Source organism: Temnothorax americanus, unplaced genomic scaffold (genome assembly GCF_048541705.1).
Source record: "Temnothorax americanus isolate GAGA-0224 unplaced genomic scaffold, ASM4854170v1 Scaffold17, whole genome shotgun sequence".
In the NCBI taxonomy this organism is placed as follows: Eukaryota; Metazoa; Arthropoda; class Insecta; order Hymenoptera; family Formicidae; genus Temnothorax; species Temnothorax americanus.
Window position 1 is genome coordinate 2,857,251 of NW_027509307.1, and position 25,150 is coordinate 2,882,400.

The 25,150-nt window shown below is 35.5% G+C and overlaps 3 protein-coding genes and 1 long non-coding RNA gene across 10 annotated transcripts; 1 reads left to right on the forward strand and 3 right to left on the reverse strand.

Moving 5' to 3' along the window:
- Window positions 1-632: 632 nt before the first annotated feature.
- Window positions 633-17,211, reverse strand: LOC143895884 (endoplasmic reticulum aminopeptidase 1). 5 transcript variants are annotated; one of them, XM_077403327.1, is made up of 15 exons: window positions 15,798-17,211; window positions 13,065-14,067; window positions 7,936-8,088; window positions 7,711-7,790; window positions 7,179-7,275; window positions 7,008-7,090; window positions 6,707-6,912; window positions 6,433-6,613; window positions 6,014-6,239; window positions 5,334-5,911; window positions 5,026-5,263; window positions 4,490-4,895; window positions 4,262-4,404; window positions 3,814-4,169; window positions 633-3,704 (listed from the first exon to the last, which is right to left on the reverse strand). In XM_077403327.1, exons 2-15 carry the CDS (start codon window positions 13,213-13,215, stop codon window positions 3,543-3,545), a joined length of 3,060 nt encoding a protein of 1,019 aa, XP_077259453.1. In that variant the 5' UTR covers window positions 13,216-14,067; window positions 15,798-17,211; the 3' UTR covers window positions 633-3,542. The 5 variants fall into 5 exon arrangements, with proteins under 5 accessions (XP_077259453.1, XP_077259452.1, XP_077259456.1 ...); XM_077403326.1 differs by having other exon boundaries at window positions 7,936-8,091; XM_077403330.1 differs by lacking the exon at window positions 13,065-14,067 and having other exon boundaries at window positions 15,798-17,207.
- Window positions 17,212-17,456: 245 nt separating this feature from the next.
- On the forward strand, window positions 17,457-18,761 carry LOC143895888 (high affinity copper uptake protein 1). Its single transcript, XM_077403343.1, has 4 exons — window positions 17,457-17,646; window positions 17,735-17,868; window positions 17,931-17,990; window positions 18,058-18,761. The coding sequence occupies exons 1-4, from the start codon at window positions 17,638-17,640 to the stop codon at window positions 18,254-18,256; spliced, it is 402 nt and encodes a 133-aa protein (XP_077259469.1). The 5' UTR covers window positions 17,457-17,637; the 3' UTR covers window positions 18,257-18,761.
- Window positions 18,762-19,607: 846 nt separating this feature from the next.
- On the reverse strand, window positions 19,608-20,964 carry LOC143895891 (uncharacterized). 3 transcript variants are annotated; one of them, XR_013256489.1, is made up of 4 exons: window positions 20,782-20,964; window positions 20,438-20,633; window positions 20,110-20,323; window positions 19,608-19,745 (listed from the first exon to the last, which is right to left on the reverse strand). It is a non-coding gene; the product is annotated as an uncharacterized LOC143895891 (long non-coding RNA). The 3 variants fall into 3 exon arrangements; XR_013256487.1 differs by having other exon boundaries at window positions 20,438-20,828; XR_013256488.1 differs by having other exon boundaries at window positions 20,402-20,828.
- Window positions 20,965-20,970: 6 nt separating this feature from the next.
- On the reverse strand, window positions 20,971-24,226 carry LOC143895889 (uncharacterized). The gene is made up of 2 exons (XM_077403344.1): window positions 23,638-24,226; window positions 20,971-23,121 (listed from the first exon to the last, which is right to left on the reverse strand). The coding sequence occupies exons 1-2, from the start codon at window positions 23,941-23,943 to the stop codon at window positions 23,098-23,100; spliced, it is 330 nt and encodes a 109-aa protein (XP_077259470.1). The 5' UTR covers window positions 23,944-24,226; the 3' UTR covers window positions 20,971-23,097.
- Window positions 24,227-25,150: the final 924 nt, after the last annotated feature.

Consider the following 25,150-nt stretch of genomic DNA (forward strand, 5'->3'; position numbering starts at 1 on the left):
AAGTAGTGATTGACACCCCTGTCATGCGTTTTGAAACCCTTTCTCAGTACGTGTCAAAATTCAATCGAAAAGGAGATGAAACCTCACTTGTAACCTTTCTCGACGACTCGCACGATCAGCTGATCAAAACGGAATCAAATGAGAAAAATCACATAATTTGGAAAAAGTAACATACTTTGTCACGTATGAAATTTTACACCATACAACATAAAATTATTTTTCCTTTAGCAAAAATTGCCTGAAATATATTTCTGAACGTGAAAACCTACAAACAATCACATGACTAGCACGTAGCGAGACGCCTGCCTTAATTGCGATTGCCGCCGTTGATTCTAAAGTTCATGGAACGATTGCGGAAAGTTTTGGCGAGAACCTGAAATGTGTGAAAAACTTCAAGTTTGTGTAATACATTTTGTTTTACATAAACACCCCGCAAACGTTATGACTTCGTAGTGTCTCTGAGTAGTGCTGGTTTTCGAATTTTATCTACGATATTTGTGAAAAAACATTCTTTAATATAAGATTATAACATTATATTATACAGCTACAGAAAAGAAAAGGAGAAAAAGTTACACATTAACCGAATTTCTTCCATAAATTGAAGTTATTAAAGGAAACGCATATATCTGGTGTACTTTAAACATATAATATATTCATTTATATGCTTGTACATATTTTATATTTTTTTTATACAACAAAATATCTATGACAATACAGTTGAGAACGGTATACAATATATATATATGTATATATATTATTATGTTAATTCACATAAATATGAGATGTAAGACAGCCTCGTTCTCTTAAGGTGTAATCGTGTCGTGATTGCGTAAAATACATAAGTATACTCTTGATTACTTTGGTATCCAGTCTTTCGGTATAGCATTTTCTTTGTCCTATCTTGCGTATAGTAGATTTGATACGATAAAATTTTTCTCAGCAAAAAATTGACAAATAAAGTTGACATTGTTTAATTTATTTAAGCAGATTAAATAATAGATCCAAATATCATATAAAGTAAAACGTCGAATATAGATCATTATTAGATCAAAACTCAGCTGTAATTCTGATCCATGAACACACAAGTAACGAAAGTATTACAAATGCATTTACAAGAGTACTTTCGGATATTGCAATATAGAATGTGATAAAATAGGCCGATCGGTTCGCATCTCGCACATAAGTCGGCGAGCGGACGCTTCCTTAAAAATTCCGAAGCGACTACCGTTCGTTAACTCTTTAATAAGAGAGAATATCCGTTAGTGAAAAAATATGCTATTTACACGTAAGATATCTAATTGTGCGTCGATTTATTAACTCGCCGTTTGGAGTGTATCAAAATCTACTTAATTAATGGGACAATGAAAAATAATTTCATGCTGTACAGATTTTTTTTCCATGTGCGAGGGATCGTGTACGTATGTGTAGATACTTATATATATGTGTGTGTGTGTGCTCTCAGTTCGCTCATGGAACCATGTAAATGCGACGAGCGCAAAGAATTATGCGCGAAGTGGATTGATCCGATAAGAAAGACGTTAACAATAAGTATTAAATATCGAGATAATGTCATTTTGCAGTAGGCATCGATAATGGCAAGCACAAAATGGCAGTAGAGATTCGTGGCAAGAAAATATCGTAGAACCGTCGTGTCCTATGTGTTTGAGCGTGAAAATGAGATAATAACGTGTTCCAGTTAAACGAGTGCTTAAATTTTAATTGTTATCTTTACAGGGACACGCGAATTCCAGATCTGATTAATCACCGAGTTCCGGCAGCAACGAGAAATACTTAAAAGGAATAAAATTGGAGAGCACATGAATGTGTTTGTAGACAGTTTGATATTTTCTGATCGGAGCGGGAATTGTTTTTTTTTGCTTTCCGTGTATAACTATTAGACACTTTGCAGACCTTCACATCTTTGTATCCGTGCGATCAGTTTTATGCTGTAGACGCCTAAGTACTTAAGCTTTAATCCCAGAACATTAAATTAATGTACATTACTAAAACAATTAACGTATATAATAATTAAACATTTTTAAATATATCTCACTACTTTTTGATGTTTATTGTCCAAACGGTTAATGGTACGATCGAAAAACGATGAATTTCGCATTGCGACATGTACGACATATCCTGTTTCAAATTAAGATTTGCTATTGTTAACCGAGATTTTTTAGAATTGAACGCAATGCTTCAAAAGCCGTGATGATGTTGAAGAGATTGATAAGTCGCGTCTAGCATCTAGATTCTTCACAAAGTATTCGATCAAACACGGCACACTGTTTTACACTAATGCATGCACGCCGTACATATGTATATATAAAGCGTTGTTTGGATTCTACAAATTTATTAATTTTTTTCATAATAAAATATCCAACTCTCTATTTATATTACTTCGCACGGAGAACAATAAACCCCATACGAGACGTGTCCTGCTCTTCCCGTAAACCTCTAGCAAACACGAATATGCGATACACACGACAGACATCAATTCTTCGTATTTTTACAATTAATTTTTTATATATCCTCCTGGCTCTCACGACCGAGTTTTTAATTAACGCCATCTTGTCTCTCTGGACGGTGCTTGTGGCACAGACCTGATGAGCGATTCAGCGTATTATGCTTCTCTTTTCCGTACATTGATATGCTACTTAAATGTGCCGAACGATCGCTCATATAGTCATGATAATTCTAATACCTCTTAACATCTGCAATGCAACGCAGTTTTGCACGCAGACTTACGCGTAGGACGTACGTGAATAGTATAATTAGCGTTTTCTCCGACAAATTTGTCGCAAGCTCGACTCTCCCTGTTAAAGTAATGTTGGATGATTCATGAATAGGGCTTGGATATCACGTGGAAATGATTATCGCAGCTTCTTTTCAATATAATAAAGTATAGCAAACCCGAGAGACTAAAGCTTTCAATGCCAGTAGGCGTACGTCATTAGTCCTTATCTGCCGAATGTATAAGGTCAATGACTACCCTATAGAAACGACTTTTTTGCTTTGCTCTCGTTATTCCTTTTTATACTTACGATTAGTGATCCAATTGGCACGCGCTGCGTGCACGTTAAATAAATACTTTCGAAAGTGCGTATAAATCGGTGTCTAATGTATTACATTAATATATTAAACAATTCGGCTTCTCTCTAGGCTCTTGTTAGATCCTTTCCGACAAGTAAACTATGTGATAATGAGTTTTATACTGGATACATTTAAGTGTCTTTCTCAAGAAAAATGACGCCCTCGTCTAAGAGATGTCTTTTAAATTCGACGATAATTGCCTGACGGAAATAATCTCCGAAACTGACGGAAATGGTTGGTTTTGATCCGCAAATTTTATACCTAAATGAGATGGTTGAGATTCTTTTCGCCCCCTAAATAATCGGGGATTTTACTTTTCATTATAGGCTATCACGTATTTCTTAAGGGCGTACGAATAAGACTTGTAGAAAAATTAGCCATACTGATGGCATCACGGCTGAATGTACGGTTGAATTTTGGCTCATTTCCAGCTCATTCCCGGCGAGCGAAGGTTAACTTGCAAGATTCATTTCCGTGAAGTATTCGGTGAGCCAATTATTCACACCTTTCGCGTTTGTTTTCACCCAGTGGATGTTGAACTTTATCATTTCTAAACTCTGCTGCAGAGTGCGATTACCGCTGCGAACGTCACGCTGCTTGAAGAATTCCGAAACCTAAAAAAAAAAAATTACAAAATATTTTTGTCGTGGCATAACTTTTAAAGAAGTTCAAGCTCGATTACTTTCGAGAAATTGACTTAAAAAAAAAAAGGCTTCTTCTTACTTCGCGATAATCGTACTCCGTGATGAAATAGTCAGGAACAACGCTAAGTATGAGATTGTTTATCGAGAGCGATTCATTCATATACAAAGCTTCTATTTGCGGCCAATAAGCTTTAATATGACGCCAAGCGAGATAATGTCCGTGTGGATTGGCAGCGACGGACGTTATGACAGTATTAACTTCTTGCGCCTTAAGCAGATTCCGATTCAACGAAAGTCGAAGATAACGTTTGAGTAACCAAGGATCCATCGTCGCACCTAGGGCTTGCAACATTAATAGCTTCTCGCTCTGGATTTGCGTCTTAAGATAAACCTGCCAGCAATGCTGCCAATCAGCCTCCTCTCCGAATTTGATGCCTGAAGCATATATATATTTGCATTGCAAAATACTTTACTTCGCGTTTCTCTAATTATATCGATATTATACAAATATCCTTAAATTGCTTTACCTGCCATATAAACGATATTCCGTATATTGGGTGCGATGCGTTTGCCTTTCGATATCCAATCTTGAAAAAGACTCCTTGCAGACTTTACCACGTCATTCATTTCTAATTCGATAGCGGATTTCAGTACTGCGATTCTCAATAATCTGCATCAAGATAACAAAAAAAATTGGATAATGTGCTCGTTGCGTCATTGGATATCCAACAAGTTGTTCCGAATGCTATACTAACTTTTTCAAGTGAGATCCCTCATCTGTCCAGCCAATGTATCTTGTAATCGGACCCAACAGTTGCTTAAAGAATAAGATATATTTCTTATACGCTGCACTCTCGGCCAGTCTGTCTTTCCAAAAGTTCAGATAACGAAGCGCGGTTTCCCATGGCGCGTAATCTGTTTCGTTAACGAGATAAAGCGAAAGCTCCAGTGGGATCGAAGCATCCACCTCGCCCGCATCACAAAGCGAAAACGCATCGTCGATGAGATTCGCCCGATCTGCCGGACTGAACTTGGTGTGATTCATCATCAAAGTTTTGATGATCGAGGTCCACATCTCCTTTGGATAGTTTACTCGATAAAAGCCAGTTTGGTTGATGTTGCATTTGATGTAATCTACGTCGCTCGGTATATCGAAAGTCGCTAAATAAAACATAAAATACTCGTCTTAATTTCTCAATCAGGATTTTTGAAGGAAAGGGACGTAGCGAATCCATACGTTTCATATTGAATAAACATTAAATGGACTAATAAATTTTAATGTAATTGTTACCGTTGGTCATATTCATCCACACCCCTATAGGAGATTCCATCGGGTCATCCTTGTCTGTGTAACAGTTCAACGGGATGTACCACTTGTAATTGAAGGATGATTTGGGTTGCGAAATGTTTACTCCAGTTTCTCGCGGCGAAGCAAGGAATCTTTTTTGTGTCGCCGTGATAGTACTGTCTTCACGGATGATGGTGACAAGTGGGAAGCCCATTTGTTGGATCCAAGTGTTCATTATGGTCTGCCGAAATTTTTTAATCTTATTAAATACGAAAACGCGCGAAATAATTATTCTCACACATTGTACTTACTTTCACGTCAAGATCCGTGCTAATAGATGTATTCTTGGAATGTTTTGTAAAAACGTTCCACAGATCGTTGGTCTCCGTATTTCCATACGCGTGCAGATTTAGATAATCGTTTAGTCCGCGTTTAAAAACATTCTCGCATAAAACTACTTCCAACATGTAGAGGATGGAAGCGCCTTTGAAGTAGCTGACCATATCGAATATGCTTTCTATCTCGACGGGGTTTTCAACGGGCACGCTTACCGGGTGACTATTGGCTAGGGCATCGAGCTCGAGCGCTCGTTGCGTTTTGTGTAATATGAATAAATCCATCATGCCCCATTCGGGAAAAATGTGATTCACGCCTTTGTATTCGAAGAACGTCGCGGCACCCTCGTTCAGCCACAGATCATTCCACCATTTCATTGTGACGAGATTGCCGAACCATTGATGAGCCAATTCGTGAGCCATAATAACGGCTATGTATTCCTGTAGTTTAGTAGGTGTTTCTTGTTGATCGTACATTAAAAATGATTCTCGAATAGTAATTAGGCCCCAATTTTCCATAGCGACCGGCTCAAAATTAGGTATTGCTACTATATCTAAGTGCAGAAAAATATGTCTTATAAAATATTATATATTCAAACAAAATATTAACAGTTCTTTGATGATTATGCATTATTCTTTATTTGAGGAGGGCATACCTTGCTTTGGCAAAGGGTAAGGTATGCCAAAGAAAGATTCAAAGTAATCCATAATACGAGCAGCAGTGATCATAGCATACTTCATATGCGGAAGCATGTGCGATGTGGCGTACACACTTACAGATGTATTTCTCTGTGTTAGTTCGAAAACTCTTTTAAAATCGCATACCACAAAAGCTACCAAGTACGTCGACATGTCTACGGACTCTTGAAAGTCATCGCGTAGCTGAAAAGTAACATTATTATCTGGATGAGGATAATGCAAATGCAATCACTCGCAGATAATATCATAATTGCGATAATGTAGCTTGTTGCACTTACGATCGGCATAGTGAGAAAGGTGATACTTTTTTAAGATGCCGAAAGATTGCGAAAGCTTTCACATTGAATTGAATAAGTAATAAAAGTTGCGTACTTACGAGATTTGTGCCCAAGTAAAATCCAGCCTCCTCAGTATTTATCGCAGGCATGTTACATAACGCAATGTGAAATCTATCCCTATATATTGATATCTTAAATTTAGCTTTAAATTGTGGTTCATCGAAACATGGAAAGGCCATGCGCGCGTATGTTGGTTCGAAGCGAGTTGTAGCCAAATATCTAAAAATTGAAGAAACAATTTGAAAGTCTTAATAGCAAGGAATGAATTATCCATTTGTCATAAAGGGAATAATTATATAATTTCCAAGTTACCTGTATTCTCCTTCAGGAGTGGTGTAACTGCTAAAATAGAACCCTTTAAGATCAGTAGAATTCAACGTTGAATTAAAACTCAGATATAGCGTGTAATTGTTCTTTTTTCGAAATGATGTGTCCTCCAATTCCAGATACAGCTGTTCGCGTTTCGGATATTCGAGCAACTTTGCGATTTTTAGCTCTTCATGATCATCTTTGACTATCTGAAAATCAATTATCGAAAATTAAATAAAGACGGATATTGACATGTAAAATATCAATCATCGCATGTGTGCGATCGTAGCTTGGTGTTATTTACCTGTTCTTTTATTGTCAAATTTTTACTATGGAAGACGATAAATTTGGTCTCTTCATCGACGAAGAATTCGATTGTGACTCGTCCTAAAAATAAAAACAGACAATAAATTTATTACATGTAAAAGAGAGGATATGTTTTTTTATTTAAATGCAAAATTTTTTATAAACTTACCTCTAAATTCTAAGGTGGTAAGATTTGGATGCATGGTAATATTGTACCTAATAGGATGTGCAAAGGCAGGTAATCTTATGTTATCCCATGGAAATACCTGCAAAATTCTCATTGTATTCGATCTATCTTGAGTGAAGTTATTATAAAATATAAATGACCAAAGAGAGAGAGAGAGAAAGAGAGAGTAAGTAGACCTATTGCCATAATTTCACCCACTGATTAATCTTTCGCTATATGTTATATCATATTTGTTTCAGTTTAGTCAGTATTCTAATTTAAAATTTCTATTCTTTTTCCAAGTAAATAAGTTTTTTTTAAATTTTATAATATTACTAAACGTACAATTAATTTATTTAATATAAATAACTTATAGAGAGAGAAAGCATAATATATTTTTCAATTAAAGAGTTATTTATACAGTTTAACTTGAATCAAATAAAGCAATTTTTTAAAAACAATTAAGAAAAATGTAATTTCTTGTCTTTCATATTATTAATATTTCCATACGTAATATACATTCAAATGTGCGTACCTCTCCATTCTCCATCCGAGGCACGGCGTTTTCTTCGTCGTCTATAGCCTTGCTTAAATCTTCTTGAGGACAAGTGCAGCCTAAAAAAAGAAATGATATGTGTTTAAAGATACGAAATAAATGTGACAAATGCGATTTTTATGCAGAAATTAAATTTATGACGTTTAAATATACGATTTAATATTTATGACGCTCGCTCAAAATGGAAATTTGACATTTAAATACCAGTTCGCAAAGGCGCCAAGGCGATGATAAGTGATGTAACGAGAAGTACCAGGCAGCAAATACAAAGTACACAATAAGTCTTTCTCTCAGAACATCTAACGACTTCATTTGCGCGCTCGTAAAAGTTACGTCTGTGCAATCCTGCATTGCTATCTTCTGGAACAAAGAATCTTCTGCAGAAACGTTCGCTCCAATATCATGTGATTTTCTATAAATGTTATAAATTTCGCAGTAGTTGTTGCGTAATTTATAGCTAGTATAATTAATTTGAACTAATTGTATAAATTTCATGATGTAATAGCTATTAATATATATATATATAATATTCTAATCAAATTTGTCTCTTTGTCGACTTTATTTCATCTCCATATACGTAAATCAAGTTAACAAATCAAAATATCACAAAATAAAAATAAGTAACTTCCAATGTAGATATATAGATATATTTCTGATTTTTAATTGTTTTGTACACGTATTAAAGATAAACATACACATACAAACACATATAAAAGATATGCTTTAATTTGTATATTGTTTGATTTAACTATAATATTGGTATATTACATTTCTACCAATATTTAATATTTCGACGCATGTATAATAAAAAATTTACTCTTTTCATGGCTATATACCCTTGATCTAAATTTTAGATTGCTGTACGTCTGTGCAGAATAACTAGTGCGCACCTGACTTATACGAGAAATGGAATGGTAACGTTCTTAATGTACTATACATTTTTTAGATTCGTACTTATATTTAACTCTCGAAAGTCACACACTGGGGTTTCAGGGACCCCAACGAAATTTGGAAACTACGTTTCGAACTATTATTTATATTTTTTAACGCGTATTTTTTGGTAATATTTTTTTTACAAATTCGAGATTTGAGATTACCATCATAATTCTCAGAAAATTTACGATTAATTAAAAAAAAAAACATTATAATACGTTGATTTTTTCGAAACCTATGAGCGAAAAACACTGGGATCCTCCAGACCTCAATGTAGCTTACACGTGTGTAAAAAATAAGTGTGGTCTACAAGGGTTAAAACGAACAAGTAAATGTTTAAACCTTATATATATTTATTAAAAGTAATTAAGATTTCGCAAATGTATGGCGAATATTAAAAGTATATTAAACTGATCTGTATATGAATGATACGTTTATTTTTAAAACATTTAAATTTAGAATATTTATTTTAAAAAATTTGATTATACAAAAAGAAAAATTTCTAAGGAATATATTATGTATCTTTTAATGTATTCTATTCTATATCTTCGAAATTATCTTTGAACGGACAATATTTATTATTCTTGCCAACACTTTTGCATTGTAAAAGGCATCTTGTATTACAAGATGTACAACAATTTTTATTGAAAATTTTCTTAGACATTTTTGCGTAGAGTCAATACATCAGCTTCATTTACATAACATTTACACAACAACATTATCAACTCGTCATACGTATCTATTTCCGCTGTCAATAAAGAGACCTTAGTAACAAAAGCCGTGGGTGGGTGGATTGCGATACAACCGCGAGGGGTGAGAACGAAGTGTTCACGCTTTAATTCAAAAGATCGGAGGAAGCTTTCGTTTTATTGATCGCACACACGTGCTTCATAGTCTATTCGCGGCTCGCGGAGGGCTGTAAGTGGGCCATTTGGCCGAGCTGTTCTTATAGAAAAGGAATTGTCTAGGTGTAGCAGACGCTTATTGTGTGTCGGAATGAAAGTCGAAAGCACGCGATCGCATTCTAATCCCCAGCCAGTCACCTAGGATAGGACGTCTCACCTGTCAGAAAAGCATCCTGCTCGCTCATCGCGAACCGATTCGGCGGCGGTCTCCGATGAACGAGTTCTTTTATCTGACCGTCTTTCGAGGCATAGGCGACTTTTATGAGCGGCTCTCTCTGTTCAGCCAGTATTTGCTCGGATACTCGATCGTCGCCTCCTAGCGTCTCTCTTGACCGAGTTTTCGCCACTGTACCGTCGTCTCAAGGTTGAAGCCTCAACGAGGAAGAATTTCGATTTTGATGGACGGCGTTTGAAATTCGATTCACCGTGAAGCCGGCTCGCGAGTGCCGCCGCAATCATTCGAGCCGCATCAATTACTATCGGCTCAAGCCTTTTGATCATCCGCTACACGCAATTGCGCCAATGTGGCTGGATTGGGTCGCGTCTATCTTTTTTTTAGACGTAACTTTGGGCGGGCCACAACCGGTAATTTTAACCCTCTGTTAATAATACGGCATGAGATATGAACGTGTGGGATCCAATCGGCAAAACCGACAAACACCAGAAACGGATCGCGAGCGGCGACGCGCGACCTCGAACGATCGGCGTCCCTCAGTCGGCGTGAACGCGCTGACTCGTGCGTAACGCGGACGCACCGAGTACCACCACCGGGACCTGGACTTTGTGCAACACCACCGCCAGCAGCACGCCAGAAATCAACCCGGCTGCGAGGAACCGCCAGTACGCGAGGAACCGCGAGCTTATGAAACCCGAGCCGAGTATCCCGACACCGTCGGCGAATCTATAGCGCGCGGCATCCCCTTGACATTTCATTGGCATTAAAGGCGTGGGATATAGCTACTGCGGAGTTAGGCAGAAATGGCGGCTTTCCAAACCCCCTGGTGGCGGACTGCTTTACGGGGGTGGTATTGCCGGTCCTCAGCAGTCGGGGGTGGTTGGCATTACGGTGGCGCCATCCCTGATCCATGCTTTGCAACCCCTTCGTTGGTGGTGGCCCATCGTGATATTGGTCTCGGCCGCGGGAGCAGTCAACCGGACAATGTCGGGAATTTATGACTTTTCACTTCGGCTTGCGTGATATTATAAAGTTGCATCGATCCAACGCAAGGATGTCGTTTATATTACATTTTTTCTAATTATACTTAATTATACTTGAAAGCTTGTTGCCTTGACTTTACAAAGGAATGAAAAGATTTACTTGCACTTAATTTGAGTGGAGGGAGACTTTTGAGATATTTGAAAGCATAGCAGAAATTTTCGTACTTGAGATAAATTACTATCTTCCATCATTTCTTCTCACACTACTCTTTCCCTTTAAAAAAAAATTGTTAGGACAACTTAGTTTTATTGCTTATCAACAAAATTTATTCCGCAAGAGCTTTATATTTTTTACATTTTGCCTACATTAAGAAAAAGAGATTTATATATGTATGTATTTATGATATATTATACATAATAAAATTTTTGTTAATAATGTACTAATTTACATTTGAATTCACATATTGTATTAAAACTCTTTAATTTCCAATTATTTATAATTCAAGACTTATTAATATTATAATTTCAGAATAATGGAAATTATTTTTGATTTGGATTCTCTATCATATATTGAAACATTGCATTGCATTATTAATAGTATAATAAACTGATTTCATATTTTTCATACATAAGTTTAGTTTATTTTTTTTATTTTTTGTACGATAAATAGAGTAGAACTGTGTAGAATGTTGTTTCTAGCCTAAATAGACAGCCAATGTATGTAGCTATATTCCACTATGAGATCTGACCCTTTTGAGATCAGAATCGCTGGCGAATTGCAAATGGATCAGTTTGTTCGAGGGGTACCATATTGATTTTATTTTCTCCACGCAGCCCTTCTGACAATCACATTACATTCATTTACGAAATGACATTCGTGCTTCTATTGTATACAAAAGAAGTTTTTTTGATGAACTTTGTGGCAATTAAATTCGGCAAAAATTTAAATTTAAATATTAAAAAAAAGTTGAACGTCTTTAGAGAAGACATAGCTAAAAAGCAACATCATTTTTATTGACACACAAAATTAATTTAATTTTGAAGCAAGACAAGAATATTTACCAAATTTTATTTTAGACAATGCTACAGTTATCTTTTTGTAAATTAAATTTTCACGAGAAACGTTTCCAAAAGTACGTTCGCAAAAATATCTGCGAATCGATAAAGCTTAAAAGTTAATAATGCGCAGGCCAATTTCAATATTGACGAATATGGATAGAAAGGGTATATGTTTATAAATATGGTTGAACTTTTGAACTTATGACTCTTCGCATTTTGTCCTTGCTGTTACAGCAAGACTCTTTCAACTGCGAGAAGGAGAGAGAAAGAGAGAGAGAGAGAGAGAGAGAGAGAGAGAGAGAGAGAGAGAGAGAGAGAGAGAGAGAGAGAGAGAGAGAGAGAGAGAGAGAGAGAGAAAGAGAGAGAGAGAGAGAGAGAGGGGCGTTGTATAATATAAATTATTCAGATATTTTGCGGTCGTGAATCTCGCGCTGCTTCAAAATATATGTCGTATCTGGTCAAACGGATTCTGACGCTGGGCGAAACGTATTGAAACATTCATGCGCTTTCCGACTGCCATATGTTCGTCGAAGTTACGTGTCCCGAAAGGCTAGCGTTATAAACGTTGACCTTTTTCCCGGTCGGTTTAATTTTGAAACACGTAACTGTTAGTGACGAATCTTCCGGTAATCAACTAAACTCGCCGATAAATAAGAGAAGAAATTAAGATGTATGAGACTACTATGAAAATCGTAAATTCGAAAATTATTTTCCGTCTGAACCTAACTTTAGAGTTTCTGAAGATTTGCATCGCGAGCAAGTCACGAAGGGCAACAATTTGCAAATTTTTAATGTATGCCAATCTATGTGGTCACGCGACAATCAAGGGAGCGCTATCTTAAATCTACCTAAGCAGTATTCACGTTTAGATCAAGTTTATTAAATTTGAATAACATGAAGTCACAAGAGCTATCTGAGCAGAACATAATGTAAGTAAATCTACGCCAAATATCGTGTGGATCGTTGCGATATATAAAAAAAAATCCTGTAATAATCAATAAGACGCGCGTGCACATTACTTTCTATCCGAAATAGTTTTTTGGGAGAACCATGCGTGCGGCCAATCAATAAAATTTATCGTATTATACTTTTTACCTGTCTTTTCGTTAGAATTTACCTCTTTATCGATTGCATATCTTATTGTATAATTATTGAATTTATTATATCCAATAATTTTTTGCATAATGCAATTCATAAGCATATCTTATATAGGTACATGTATACTTTGTAACGCGTAATAAAAATTTAACGAAACACAACAAAAAATGTTACACGTACCTAAATCACATGTCTTTCTTGCGGCGTGTCTTAACGGTGCCTTCGCATCTATTTCTGCACGGTCGATAGATTCGTTTCGTCTAGGTGTCCTAGACAAAGGCTCCAACTGGATATTTTCGCTGCTATCCTTTTCCGGACTTTCTTTCGGCATCTTACCTCTACTTTTCTATTTTCCCTTTTACCTCGGCCGACCTTTTATTCGGCAAAGTCGGAGTTGCGCGCGGCAGGAACTTTCTTCTTTGTTTCTGAGTTGCTTCGTTTGTCGAGTGACATGCTTCGAGTTTGCGGCTGATTGGCGTCTTGCTAATTATCGCTACTTTACGTAGTACACTCGAAAAATAAACGTCGGAACCGTAGACCTTTCTGCCATCTTTAGATATCCCCTGTCTCTCACGATGGTATCGATCGCCGCCCTTTTCCTATACTGGATGTAATGTTCATGTCGAAAATTATATGGAGCTACTATCTTGGTAGTCGTGACTCGGTTAAATTCCTCTACATCGGCACAGTACACCCGTACATGCACGAGTATTTTATGTCGACAGCACTCGTATTGGTCCCGATATTACGATATGTTGCGTTTACCGGCATGAACGTTCAGGTTTATTTGGTCGCAGTAAAAGGTTTCGTACAAAAATGGTCGATAAACGTGATCGGCGATCAAACCTGCCTTCTTCGAGGTAGTGCACATTGATTAATAAAAAATTAATAGCATTTTAATACTTTCTTTGTACATGATATCATATTGATTCAAAATAGAAAGTTATTCTTTGATGCTGTTAATCGATATAGTTTTTCTTTTTTTTTTATGAATCGAACATATGTGTCTTTGTATGACACGAGGCTGAATAATTGCAAGCTAAAAAGCTCATGATATACTTTAATAAATTATAGACAGCAGTTGATCAGTCTTCTATTTCGTATCCCATGTCGTTGATCAACTTTAAATATAACGATATGTGTTTCTCTGCCAAAAGTCGCTATATGTTCAATCAATTTACATCTGCAACATAATTGAGCGTTACGCGTGATTAACATTTCTTTATTCATAAGTGTAATAAGGTTGTAGTTCAAAACAGATATTAATAGAGGTAGTAAGAGTTATTCTCGTCAAGCTTCACACTGTTGGATCAATACTTTCAGAATAAATATCTATTCATAATAAAAGAGTCAGAAGTAATAAAAAGAATATTTACAATAAAACATTTTACATGCTTTTTTGCAACTTTGATCAATTTTGTTTGTGTAACGTTGTTAAATAACACGTTTTTGTATATACCTTGCTATAATTTTATTATATTAAAACAATTTGTTTATTTATTGGCTGTGCTTCTCTCAATAAATATCGGAATATCATAGCTTGCATAAGCTGCTTCCGCGGTATTAAGTGATATTTATATCAAATTGTTACACGCTTAATTTAATTACATAATGAGCAAATAATGTAGAACGCAATTATGGCGCTTATTTGCGCTAATATGCATGCAAATGAAAAACGAGATTATGAAAATCAGTATTTGGAATTGTCAATTGTTGTTATCGTAGATAGACATACGGCATTATACCGATGTTCAAGGCCTATACGCGAAGCATAAAAGCAATAATACTCCAACTTATATGCCTTTGACTTAACTATTATGAACGATGCGTACGCAACGATAATGGCTTTCATCCGATTTGTTACGCGCGCGATCTTTTGTTAGGAAGTTTTTGTGTCTAGAAAAATGCATTGTATAACATTATGTTACATTGTTGATTTCAGAGAGAAGTTAACTATCATAGAAAAAATGCATTTAGCGAAATATTAAGTTTCATTGATGATATCTCTTTAATTCTCTCGTACGTGCATCTATACATTTTTTAATTTACAATTGAAAGCTTATTGTTAAACTAAAATAATCATTGCAGTATTAGATAAAATAAAATTAAATAATCTTATGTTCTTCCTATTATTTGTACACGATACTTTTGAAAATAAAAAATTAATTAATATTGTTGTAATTAATAGAATATTTACGAATATTACTTAAATATTTTGTTTATATATACATTAAAACTAATTAAATGTACATACATATTTTTACTTATATATCTTAAGAATATAATATAATAATCCTATAAATTTTTTTGTAGAACATATTTATTATGTATTAAATAGCAATATTTCTTATTTTTTATAATTAAATCTACATCACATTCAACAAATATTGTTTAAATTTTTTTATACTTTATTACAAAATGAAGAAACTGCAGAAATAAAGGAACTGCAAGAAACAAATTAATGCTGGACAAAAATCTATTTTAGGTTTAATAGAAATGAAGAAATTGAAAGAAATAATTTAAAGCCAAATTTTAATTTATTTCAGAGTTATTGAATGCTGCGTATGTAAATACACATGTGTATATGTGTAAAGAGCATGCGCTATATAACAGAGCACCTCGTGACAGAACATTGACCCTACCCGATCCAACTGATCGGATCTCTCATTAACTACGAGAGACACGGCTGAATGAAAATGCTAATGAGTGAAACGCTGATATTTAACATAATTAAGAGAGAAAAATCAGATAACTTGAAGTTTATGATAATGTTTTACTTAATGATCAATTATTCTGCTGTATCTGTATAATTATTGAATTTACGTAACATCAAAGTTTTGTGTTTATCTCGCGTGCAATTAGGATTAAGTGACATTTGATCAGATTTGAACTACAGAGAAAAGAAACACTTACCTTTCTCTGATCGCATTCAATATCGATCAGCAGCCTATATTCCGATATTCGTTTCTTGAGAATGTAATCTATCCCTTGTCGTCGTCGATCGCGGCTAATCACGGACGGTCGCTAATTACGCATCCTTTCTCAACGAACGCAGTTCTTCTCTTTCACTCACGATCTGGCCATTTCCCTCTTTTTCATATTACGGTATCCGCACATTTTTTGGCACTTCGCGGCCGTTCGCAATACGCACGCAGACAATTTGTTAAACTGTCAATCGCCGCATCGTCAGGACTAAAGTTTCATCACAACATCTCGGTAAGCTGACGCGCTCATGGTCACCCCCGGAGGGTTGCGTCGCGGCGCTCCGTGCGCGATTTGTCCTTCGTCGCATCAACGTTACACTTGCATCCGACGCGCATTGCCGTAGCCGCTGGTAGCCGCTGCCGGCGACGATCCGCAGGTCGTGGCACGGCGGGTCGGGGTTTTCCTCGGCGTGAGGTTGTCGATGCAAACGGCCGCACGGTGAGAATGGCACTGAGGCACTGAGTAGAAGCGCTTTGAGGATTGAGAGCGTGGCTGAATTTCCGGAGGGAGGCGCGCCGGTCAGGATCAGCCACAGGTTGCGCCCGTCTCGTTCACGCAGGCTGGGGCATCTTGGCTGATCGTCGGCTGGCGAGGATAGTAATGGTGGTGGTGGTGGCGTATGCACCCCAACGGGGGAGAAAGTCGGCGAGAAAGAGGGAGAGAAACGGGAGAAATCGATTTACTTAACATCTAGGACTCTTTGGCCCTTTCACAATCGTCAGCCAGGATTTGGTTCGCCGACTATCGCAATATTATGTAATCGCCGCCGTCGCGACCGAGCTTGCAAGTCGATTTCGTCCTACTTGCGTGGCAAACGAGCGATACCAATGCGGATCATACATATGATTGCGTTTCAATTTTAAATTTAAATTTATTCAGGATTAGCTTTCATAAAAGCATTGATAGCAATAATAAAAATCCATTAATAATTAAATTGTTCAAACTTTTCGCTATTTTCGTGAGTCTCGACTTTATAATATGTAATTTCTGCAAAATTCTTTTCGTAAAATAATTTTTATGATATATCTGCCAATCATTATTTATTAACTGTCCAGCTAGTATTTTTGAAAAAGCACCTCTTCTTTGTGATGAGACAAACTACTTGGTATTTTCCTTTTATCTGTTTTCTTTGACTCTGTAACTATACAGTACACAGTTGGTGACGCCATATATACATTTTAAGGTTTCTACAGAGAGAGAGTGACGGAAAGCTAATATAGAAATAAAATATTTGAATCTTGTGGATATATAGAATTTTCACAATTTCTTCCGGGACAGTACAATCTTTCTCTTGTTCAAAAAGAAGAAATAGCGTTGGTTACATAGCACACTATTATCAGATTTTATGTGATAAAGGAAACAATTCTTTTGCGTAATTTTTGTAAAATTAAATATGATTTATAAACAATTTTAAAAACTTAATACTCTTTCTCGACAAATCTTTCTTGAATTTTATTATTATTAGATAATTATTTGTCCTGTGTTGATCAATTAGACACTATAATATTTTAAAATTTAATATAATAAATGTTTATACTAAATTTTTTGAACTTCTTCGTAAAAGAAATAAATAAAATAACCAAATAATATGTATTTTATTAAATAGCTTCTTCTAATTCTCTCTAACTTCTTAACCAAGTTTAAATATACGAGATAAGATATCTTTGATAAAGAATTAGCTGTCTGAGAAAAATTCCTTTGCACGACGATATCATGAAGCGCGTGCTGTCTTCTGAGAAAGTACCTGACGGTGCTATCTTAAGGCAAGATGCATTCAGTAAGTGTGGTGACGCAAATCTTCGTCATGCTCTTTTCTCATTATGTATTCGTAATTATTGTAATGACAACGGTCGCGCATTTTGTAGATGTCATTTCACGGCGGCGTCGTAGAAACTATTCTGTTTCAAGGCTGGCGCATTGATAACGCGCAGGGTATGGTCGGTTCCGTAATCGGTGTCATTCTTTTAACCGCATTGTACGAAGGGCTAAAATCTTATCGGTGAGTAAATATTTATTAAAACGTAAAGTGCGAGCATTCAGTTACGTACTCGTGCATTGCAGTGAATATCTCTTCTCGCGCACGACGTTTCTCAGGAAGAACCAGCAGAGGAAATCGAGAAAGTATGTGTGAACGCCGCTTATTATTTGTGTAAAATATACAATTTTATCACACTGTTTATTATTACAGTGCACTGTTGTTTTCCGGAGTGCATTTCTTTCAAACGCTTCTGCATGTGATCCAAGTGGTGCTCGGCTATTTTCTCATGTTTATTTTTATGACGTTCAACTACTGGCTTTGCATCGCTGTTGGAGCTGGAACAGCTCTTGGATATTGGCTATTCTCGTGGGAAAAAATTAATAATAACAATACAGATTGTTGTTCGTAAATGCACTTTTAATATATTAAATTTGACATTTTTTAATTATATATAAAACACATTTAATAATTAAAAATTTTTTTTTAAATAATTGGTTCTTTGATTATAGAAGTATATGGATTGCAGAAGCTAACGTCAGTGCGGTAGCCAATATTTTACTATATTTGTGTGCATGTATACGAGAATAAATCATATTTTTTGTAATTAATTAATACAGTAGTTTTTTATTCAATTAATAGGCGTGATAGCGTCTCGCGGAACATATGTATATCTAGTATAGCAGCAAACTTTGTTAAAAGAAATTAATTATTTATATTTGAATGAACAAACAAGTCTCAGGTTAATAATTTAACTTATTCTTGTACATTAATCTTTAATCGATACAGTTTTACATTCTGAAGAAAGTGTATATGTATGACAACTGTGAAGAAACCTTATCTAATCTAATCTAATTTATGGCCAGATTTTTCATTTATTACTGGTGTCGGTGTTTCATTTATCAGCAGACTGCAGACGTAAGTCAATTCTCTGATGTCGAATATTTCGTCATTCATCGAAAAGAGCGTTTAACACGATGACGAATAATCAAAGTAGCTCAAAAATTTGTTGTTCGCAATCCAATGAGCATCAGTTTAGATCAGTCCGTGATATTATTTTCGGATGGGACAGATTCAATTCTATATCGTGGTTGTTACTATTAGTGCTCTTCTGCATTTGGTGCATAACGTTTTTCTGTACTTACGAACCGGGATCGATAAAAGATGATCATGATCATGATCATGATCATCATTGAAATAATAAATGTGTATGGAAAAATAAATTATAATTATTACTGAAAAATGGAGAAAAACGTAAGTATTTAAATTACTTTTACTTATTTAATAAAAAGTGTTTGCAATAATTAATAGCTGTGAATGCATGTCATGAAATTCTTTTGCACGTTGATTTGCTTGAAGTCACTTGCATGTTTATTTGTTCTTTTCAATCATTTTTTATCGTAAATTGGCATGATAAAAATAAACATTTTTCCGATATAATTCAGCAAGAATATGACTAATTCATTTTATTGATTTGTTTAGATGAGACTGAACAATATTATCAACGGAATATGAACGGAATCATTGGCTTTTACGAATTTAATAAAAGGAGTTTTCTGAGAAAAAAATTGAATAAATGTTTAAAATTAATAATTTATTAAATTATGTTTTAAATAATAAATTGATAGAAAAAATATTTTTTGCAAAAAAATAACAATTTATGATAACAAAGTTTGGAAAATCGACCATTAACTGGACTTTACTTACAATTTTTCGCCTTTCCTGTTATTTAAGAACGAGCTGGCACTTCTCGAATTCGTTTAGAGAGCGTCCCTTTTCTATCCTATACGAGGAATTACATTTGGGAATTGCGAATCCCAGGAGGAATGCCACAGCCTATGCCTAACCCATTTGAAGCGTGCACGATCGCACCGGAATCAGATGACAGCATGGTTGATATGCTGGGGAAAAATAAAACGATATTAGGCTAAAGTAATTTTTATGCGTGCTTATGTCTATATTATGCTAATTTCTTTTCAATTATAAATAGTATTTCAAACATGCTTAATGTAAATGAATAAGAAATCATAATGCTTGAGTATTTCTCGCGATAATAATATTTGAAGTACATATAAATTTATTACAGTGCCCAATAAATACTTGAAAAAATATTCTTATTATCAATAAAAATCATATTTTTAAAAATATATAATTACATATTATTTATTAATATATTTTGCATATTATTAGCTTTTTCTAATAACGTACTAAATATTACGTACTCTAAATTTTTTTCTACATTCATGCTGATTTAATGTTACATACCTGTAATGTATAGAGCGTATCTAGCAATAAATGCACAGAACGTGCGTCACCGTGTGATTTATACAAAGCATCGTCATGATTGAATGTCTCGGTGCAGACAGAGTGACATAAGAACTTGCTTCTGAATATATATCGAGGATTAGAGCCCGTTACTTTTCTTTATCGAGTGACATGCATTCGTTGCTTTACAGAAATGAAGCGATAACCGAGATTGCTGCAATTAAGTCGAAGACATTCTTAGCACTTCTGGCAATCGATATCACGCGAGCTTTTATTATCTTTAAAATATTACAGTGGATTTTTTTTAATGGTTCAAAGGTTAACGCACATCTTTTCATCCTGGAGACGCAACCACTTTTTTTTCTTTTTCAACATTCATTTTTCCTGCAGTAGCCTTGGGCAGCCTTTGTGCATTAAGCCTTTTGAACTCAATAATCCATGCAGATTGCAGCTCAGCGACTCGAGGATTCTTCTTTTTTCATTGTGATTTACGCTCCTCTCGTTTCCGTTTGTTCAGCCTTTTTCTACCGATCGTTTTTATAGTACGTTCTTATTTTTCGAACATACAATGATGGCAAACATTGAAAACATTTGCGTATGATCTTTCAATATCGACGCACATCCCTGTCAAACTGTCATGAATGATAGACGGCCGTTTACCAATAAAATTACCTCCGACTGGTGGAGCACGAAGGACGCGTTTTGTCCGTCAAATTAACGTTTCAACCAATTGCATTATTCGGTTGCATTAATAATGAACCTAAACTCAACCCTGCTTTTTTAAAGTAATGACGTATTTTAGATGTGATTTATACAAATTTATTATCGGAATCGTCGTCGAGTATCCAGACGCCATTGAATTACACGTGTGTGCGACTGATCGATACTGGCGTCGCTAGCTGGTAAACCGTATATTCCTCCTTTACGCATCAACCCCTCGGACGGATCGCGCCCTTCGCTCCCGATTCGCCCTTTGGTTGGAGCTACCCTTGGTTAATACGATAGACGGTACAAAATATTCGCATCCTGTTGCTTATGTTAAAGCATTTTCGTTGTAGCTCGTAATAAACACCCAGATGAGAATACATTGCAGTAAAATACGGTGACTATACAATTTTATATATACGGACGTTCTTTTACTATGTAATATCACCCTATAAAAAAGATTTATACAATTTATAATATAACTTAACATGTACTTACATTAATTTTCTAATATATATTTTCTATCATGAGTATTTGAAGTATTTTAAAATTTTGCCTTAGAAATATAAATAAGTTTTAAGAAATTACTTGTATTTTACATCACATTTTTATATGTATGTTATATGTTACTAGAACAATACAGTTTTTTGCGCGCCATTTATTTCCTGACAATGTATTTCTCAATAGATTACAGTCAAGAACATAATTTAAACTTATTTATCTCTATATATGTATAAATTTTAATATTTAAATTTAAACATTTTAAAGTTTAGAATTTAGATTTTAAAATCTAACAGTAAGATTTTTAATTCGATATGCATCCCTCCGTACTTTGATATTTTTAAAATTATGGAAACTTGAATAGCACGAACATACATCAAATAGACGAATTCAACGATAAAATAGGAAAGACAGAGAAGGAACGAAAATTCGTTCTCCATCGCATCGGGTCGAACTATCGCGAAACGATTCGTTACTCTCTATAAATTTCCGGACAGATCACCCTGGATATCAGCAAATGGTAATTGCATCGGTTCCAAGAGACGAGCGAGTATTCGAGCTTCGAGATGGAAAATTTCTGGCCCACGTCCAAATTGGGTTCTCTACGTGTTGCATGTTGTAAAGTAAAATGATACGGGAAGTTCAGGAAGTATGCATGAACATGCAGTTTACATCATACATGTATATACAAGGATGCACATATTTAGATATTACATCACCTACAAAATTAATATTAGAAAAATCAAAGTAGTACGTTTTACAAAATTTGTGTTACATTAATTAAATTTTACCACAAATGCATAATTAAATTTGGTATATTAGTAAAAAAATTATTTATGACTATACCAATAAGAAATTTTTATATTTAATAATAATACATTTTTGCTTATAATAAAAATAGCTTTTATAAGTAAGAATAAATTAATTTTTTAAATATCACTGGCTATAATAGTTTTCAATAAAATATAATAAATAATTCTGTGCAATGTTAAGAAAAAACATATTGAAAATTGTTTTTGTACGAATAAATCACTGAAATAGAAAGTTTACGATTCTCTTGATAGATGGCAATACGGACTTCTTTCTCGCTACGTTTTCGAGAAATGAAATGTGCAGGAAATGTGCACCGTGCAGGTCGGTAAAACTACGCGATTTTTAAATTGCGTTGCAATAATAAATGTGCATATTTATGCCAGCCTTCGTGGAAACATATGAACAGTTCTACGTGACGTACTTGTTTCGTCGCATTGATATCATTTAAACGCTTAAAAAATTAGATATTACACACATAATATATAATAATCATTTGTCTTGAGACAAATGAAAAATAACTCTTAATCAAGCGGTTGCCTCTAACGGGGTCATTGTAAGAAGATAACGCGGCCGCAATCAGCCCGCAAAATGACGAGCGACGCCTTTCTCCCTCGTGTCTTTTGTTATGTATAAACTTTTTCGTCATAAATAGATGCTAATAAATTCATAAGAACGCCAAGCTACGCTGCGTGCCCGGTATATACAAAATTCATTTAAATAGCAATTGCCGGCAGCGAACGCCATTTTATGAAACGTAAAAAATAAAATCCGCTGCCGACCATATATACATATAAGTATAGGATGCTGTCAGGCATGCGCGTTGAAAAACACTTATTCCGCAGATACGATCGGGCGTCACATTTTGCGGCAGCCCCACTGGAATCTGATAAGAAAAGTGCGCAAGTTTAACGAACACTTAAACGTAACCGTTCCTTCCACGATGACGTTCATTTTCCACAAGATGTAATATCACGTGATATATGTTATCAGCATCTATAATAAGATCTAATTAAGTTATGAAATCATCGATATGCGATGTAAATTTAAGTTCCGTAATACATAGTTTCATTTTATAAATCTTATTTCTAATTTTATCGTGCTTAAATAAAATTAAGTTCCATGAATTAAATGTAAAAAAGTTTGATATAAAAGATTGCAATCGCAACACAGAAAAATATCGGAATGAACTGCTTTCGTAGGAGAAACTTATTCTATATTTTCTTTCACGTGTCGCGCATATTATAGAATAATTTTTTAACGAGGATACAATTTTTCGAGATTGTTATACAGTCTGATAGCTTTTCCAATAAATACTTTTCGGCCTGATCGGTTTTGCGTATAAGTACGTGTCGCGTCTGGTCGGCCGCGCGCGCGACCTTGGCCTCTGTTAGCACCATACAACGCATGTGTTAAGAGCGGGTAATGTCGGACACGCGATCCGATATGTATACGCGGGTCGCAAGAAAATCACTGCGACACAATCCACGACGCGCGTTCCGCGTTACTTACCTTTTTCAGAGGCGGGCGAGCACGGAACCGAGTCGAGGATTTATGCTCATCCATATGCAGGCGCTCGCAGCACATGGCGGCCGCAAATTGCACCGACTCTTTAAATTCCTCAGCGCTGACGTCTTTCTCCGAACGACGATTTTCGTCACGGGTGCGCGAAGCGATATCAGACACGAACTTTTTACGGCGTTCTAGATCAGCGCGAGCTTGTGCAAGTCGGCCTGAAATTACTTGGAAAATTACGTGGTGCGACGGTGGTGACCGCAGTATCAGATCTCCGGCTCGTACGTAATTTTCTTCCCGCATCAGTCCCCGCGACGTTTATGCACAGGCGAGAACATTTCGCAGCGCGAGAAACGCGAACTTATTAGACCAAATCGTGACTTCTGCGTCAACTTCGCGCTGCGATTTTTTTATAACTTGTAGATGATATTAACTGTAGAAATTGTAATGCTCGGTTACGCCTTTTAACTGTTTTCTAGAAGTCGCGAGCGAAAGAAAATATATATCATAACAATTCCATGAATTATAAATTGCAATTTTTCTGATTTTTTTTTACTAAAGTACGTCAAAATATTAGAAAAGAATAATCTCTGTCAGACGTTATTTTGAAGCTGAAATGTACTTTTCAAAGGCAATATTATAAAAAAAATTGTCTTTAACAAATGACGTTATTGATTATCATTTTAAATAATATCCAAATATATGGCTTTAATAACAATTGCTTACGGTACAAAATTATACACAAAAAAAATTTAATCAGTATTGCATCAGAAAGACAATGAAGATTGATAATTTCGAGTTTCGACTTTCTACTTATCTTCTTGAAAAGTATGGAAAAATATTATTCACTTTGTTGTTATAAAAATATTAAAGATACAATATTCGCAAAAAGTTTTGCTGTTTTACTGAAATTATTCTCTTGTATACGTAGTTATATGCAGCGTTAAACCGTTTACGAATACGACTTCTGAGTGTAAATTAGTACGAGAACACCGCGAAGTATGCTAGAGAATTCAAGATACGGGCTCTTGACCGCGCGTTGAAACTTCAAATTCCGTGCCCACACGATCTTCGTGGTGGCGTCACGTGGTAGCGTCACTTCCTATCCGCGTGAGCGAGTTCTGACCCATTTTACAAAGAAAGAAGCCGGGTCGAGCCTCTATCGGCTGTCCATCTGGTTGGCGTGTGACCTTTCGCATCCCTTCGTTAGCTTACCGCGCGCGAGTAACGGATAAACGAGGGAACGTTTTGGCTGATAGAGAGAAGCATTTGTATACCATATCTGATATCAAATCACCTGATTTTGAGATTTATAGACGGTTCGATTTCTTTTGAGAGATATATCTATGCGATAAGAATACCGAGTACAAAGTCGAGGAGTTTATATCGTTGAACTTTAGTATTTGTGTCTACGGCAATATATTCACTCGAGAAACGTGCTTCTAATGCTATAACCAACAGGCCATGTGAAATTTATCTGATTGTCATAAAGATATCATTAAGACATAAA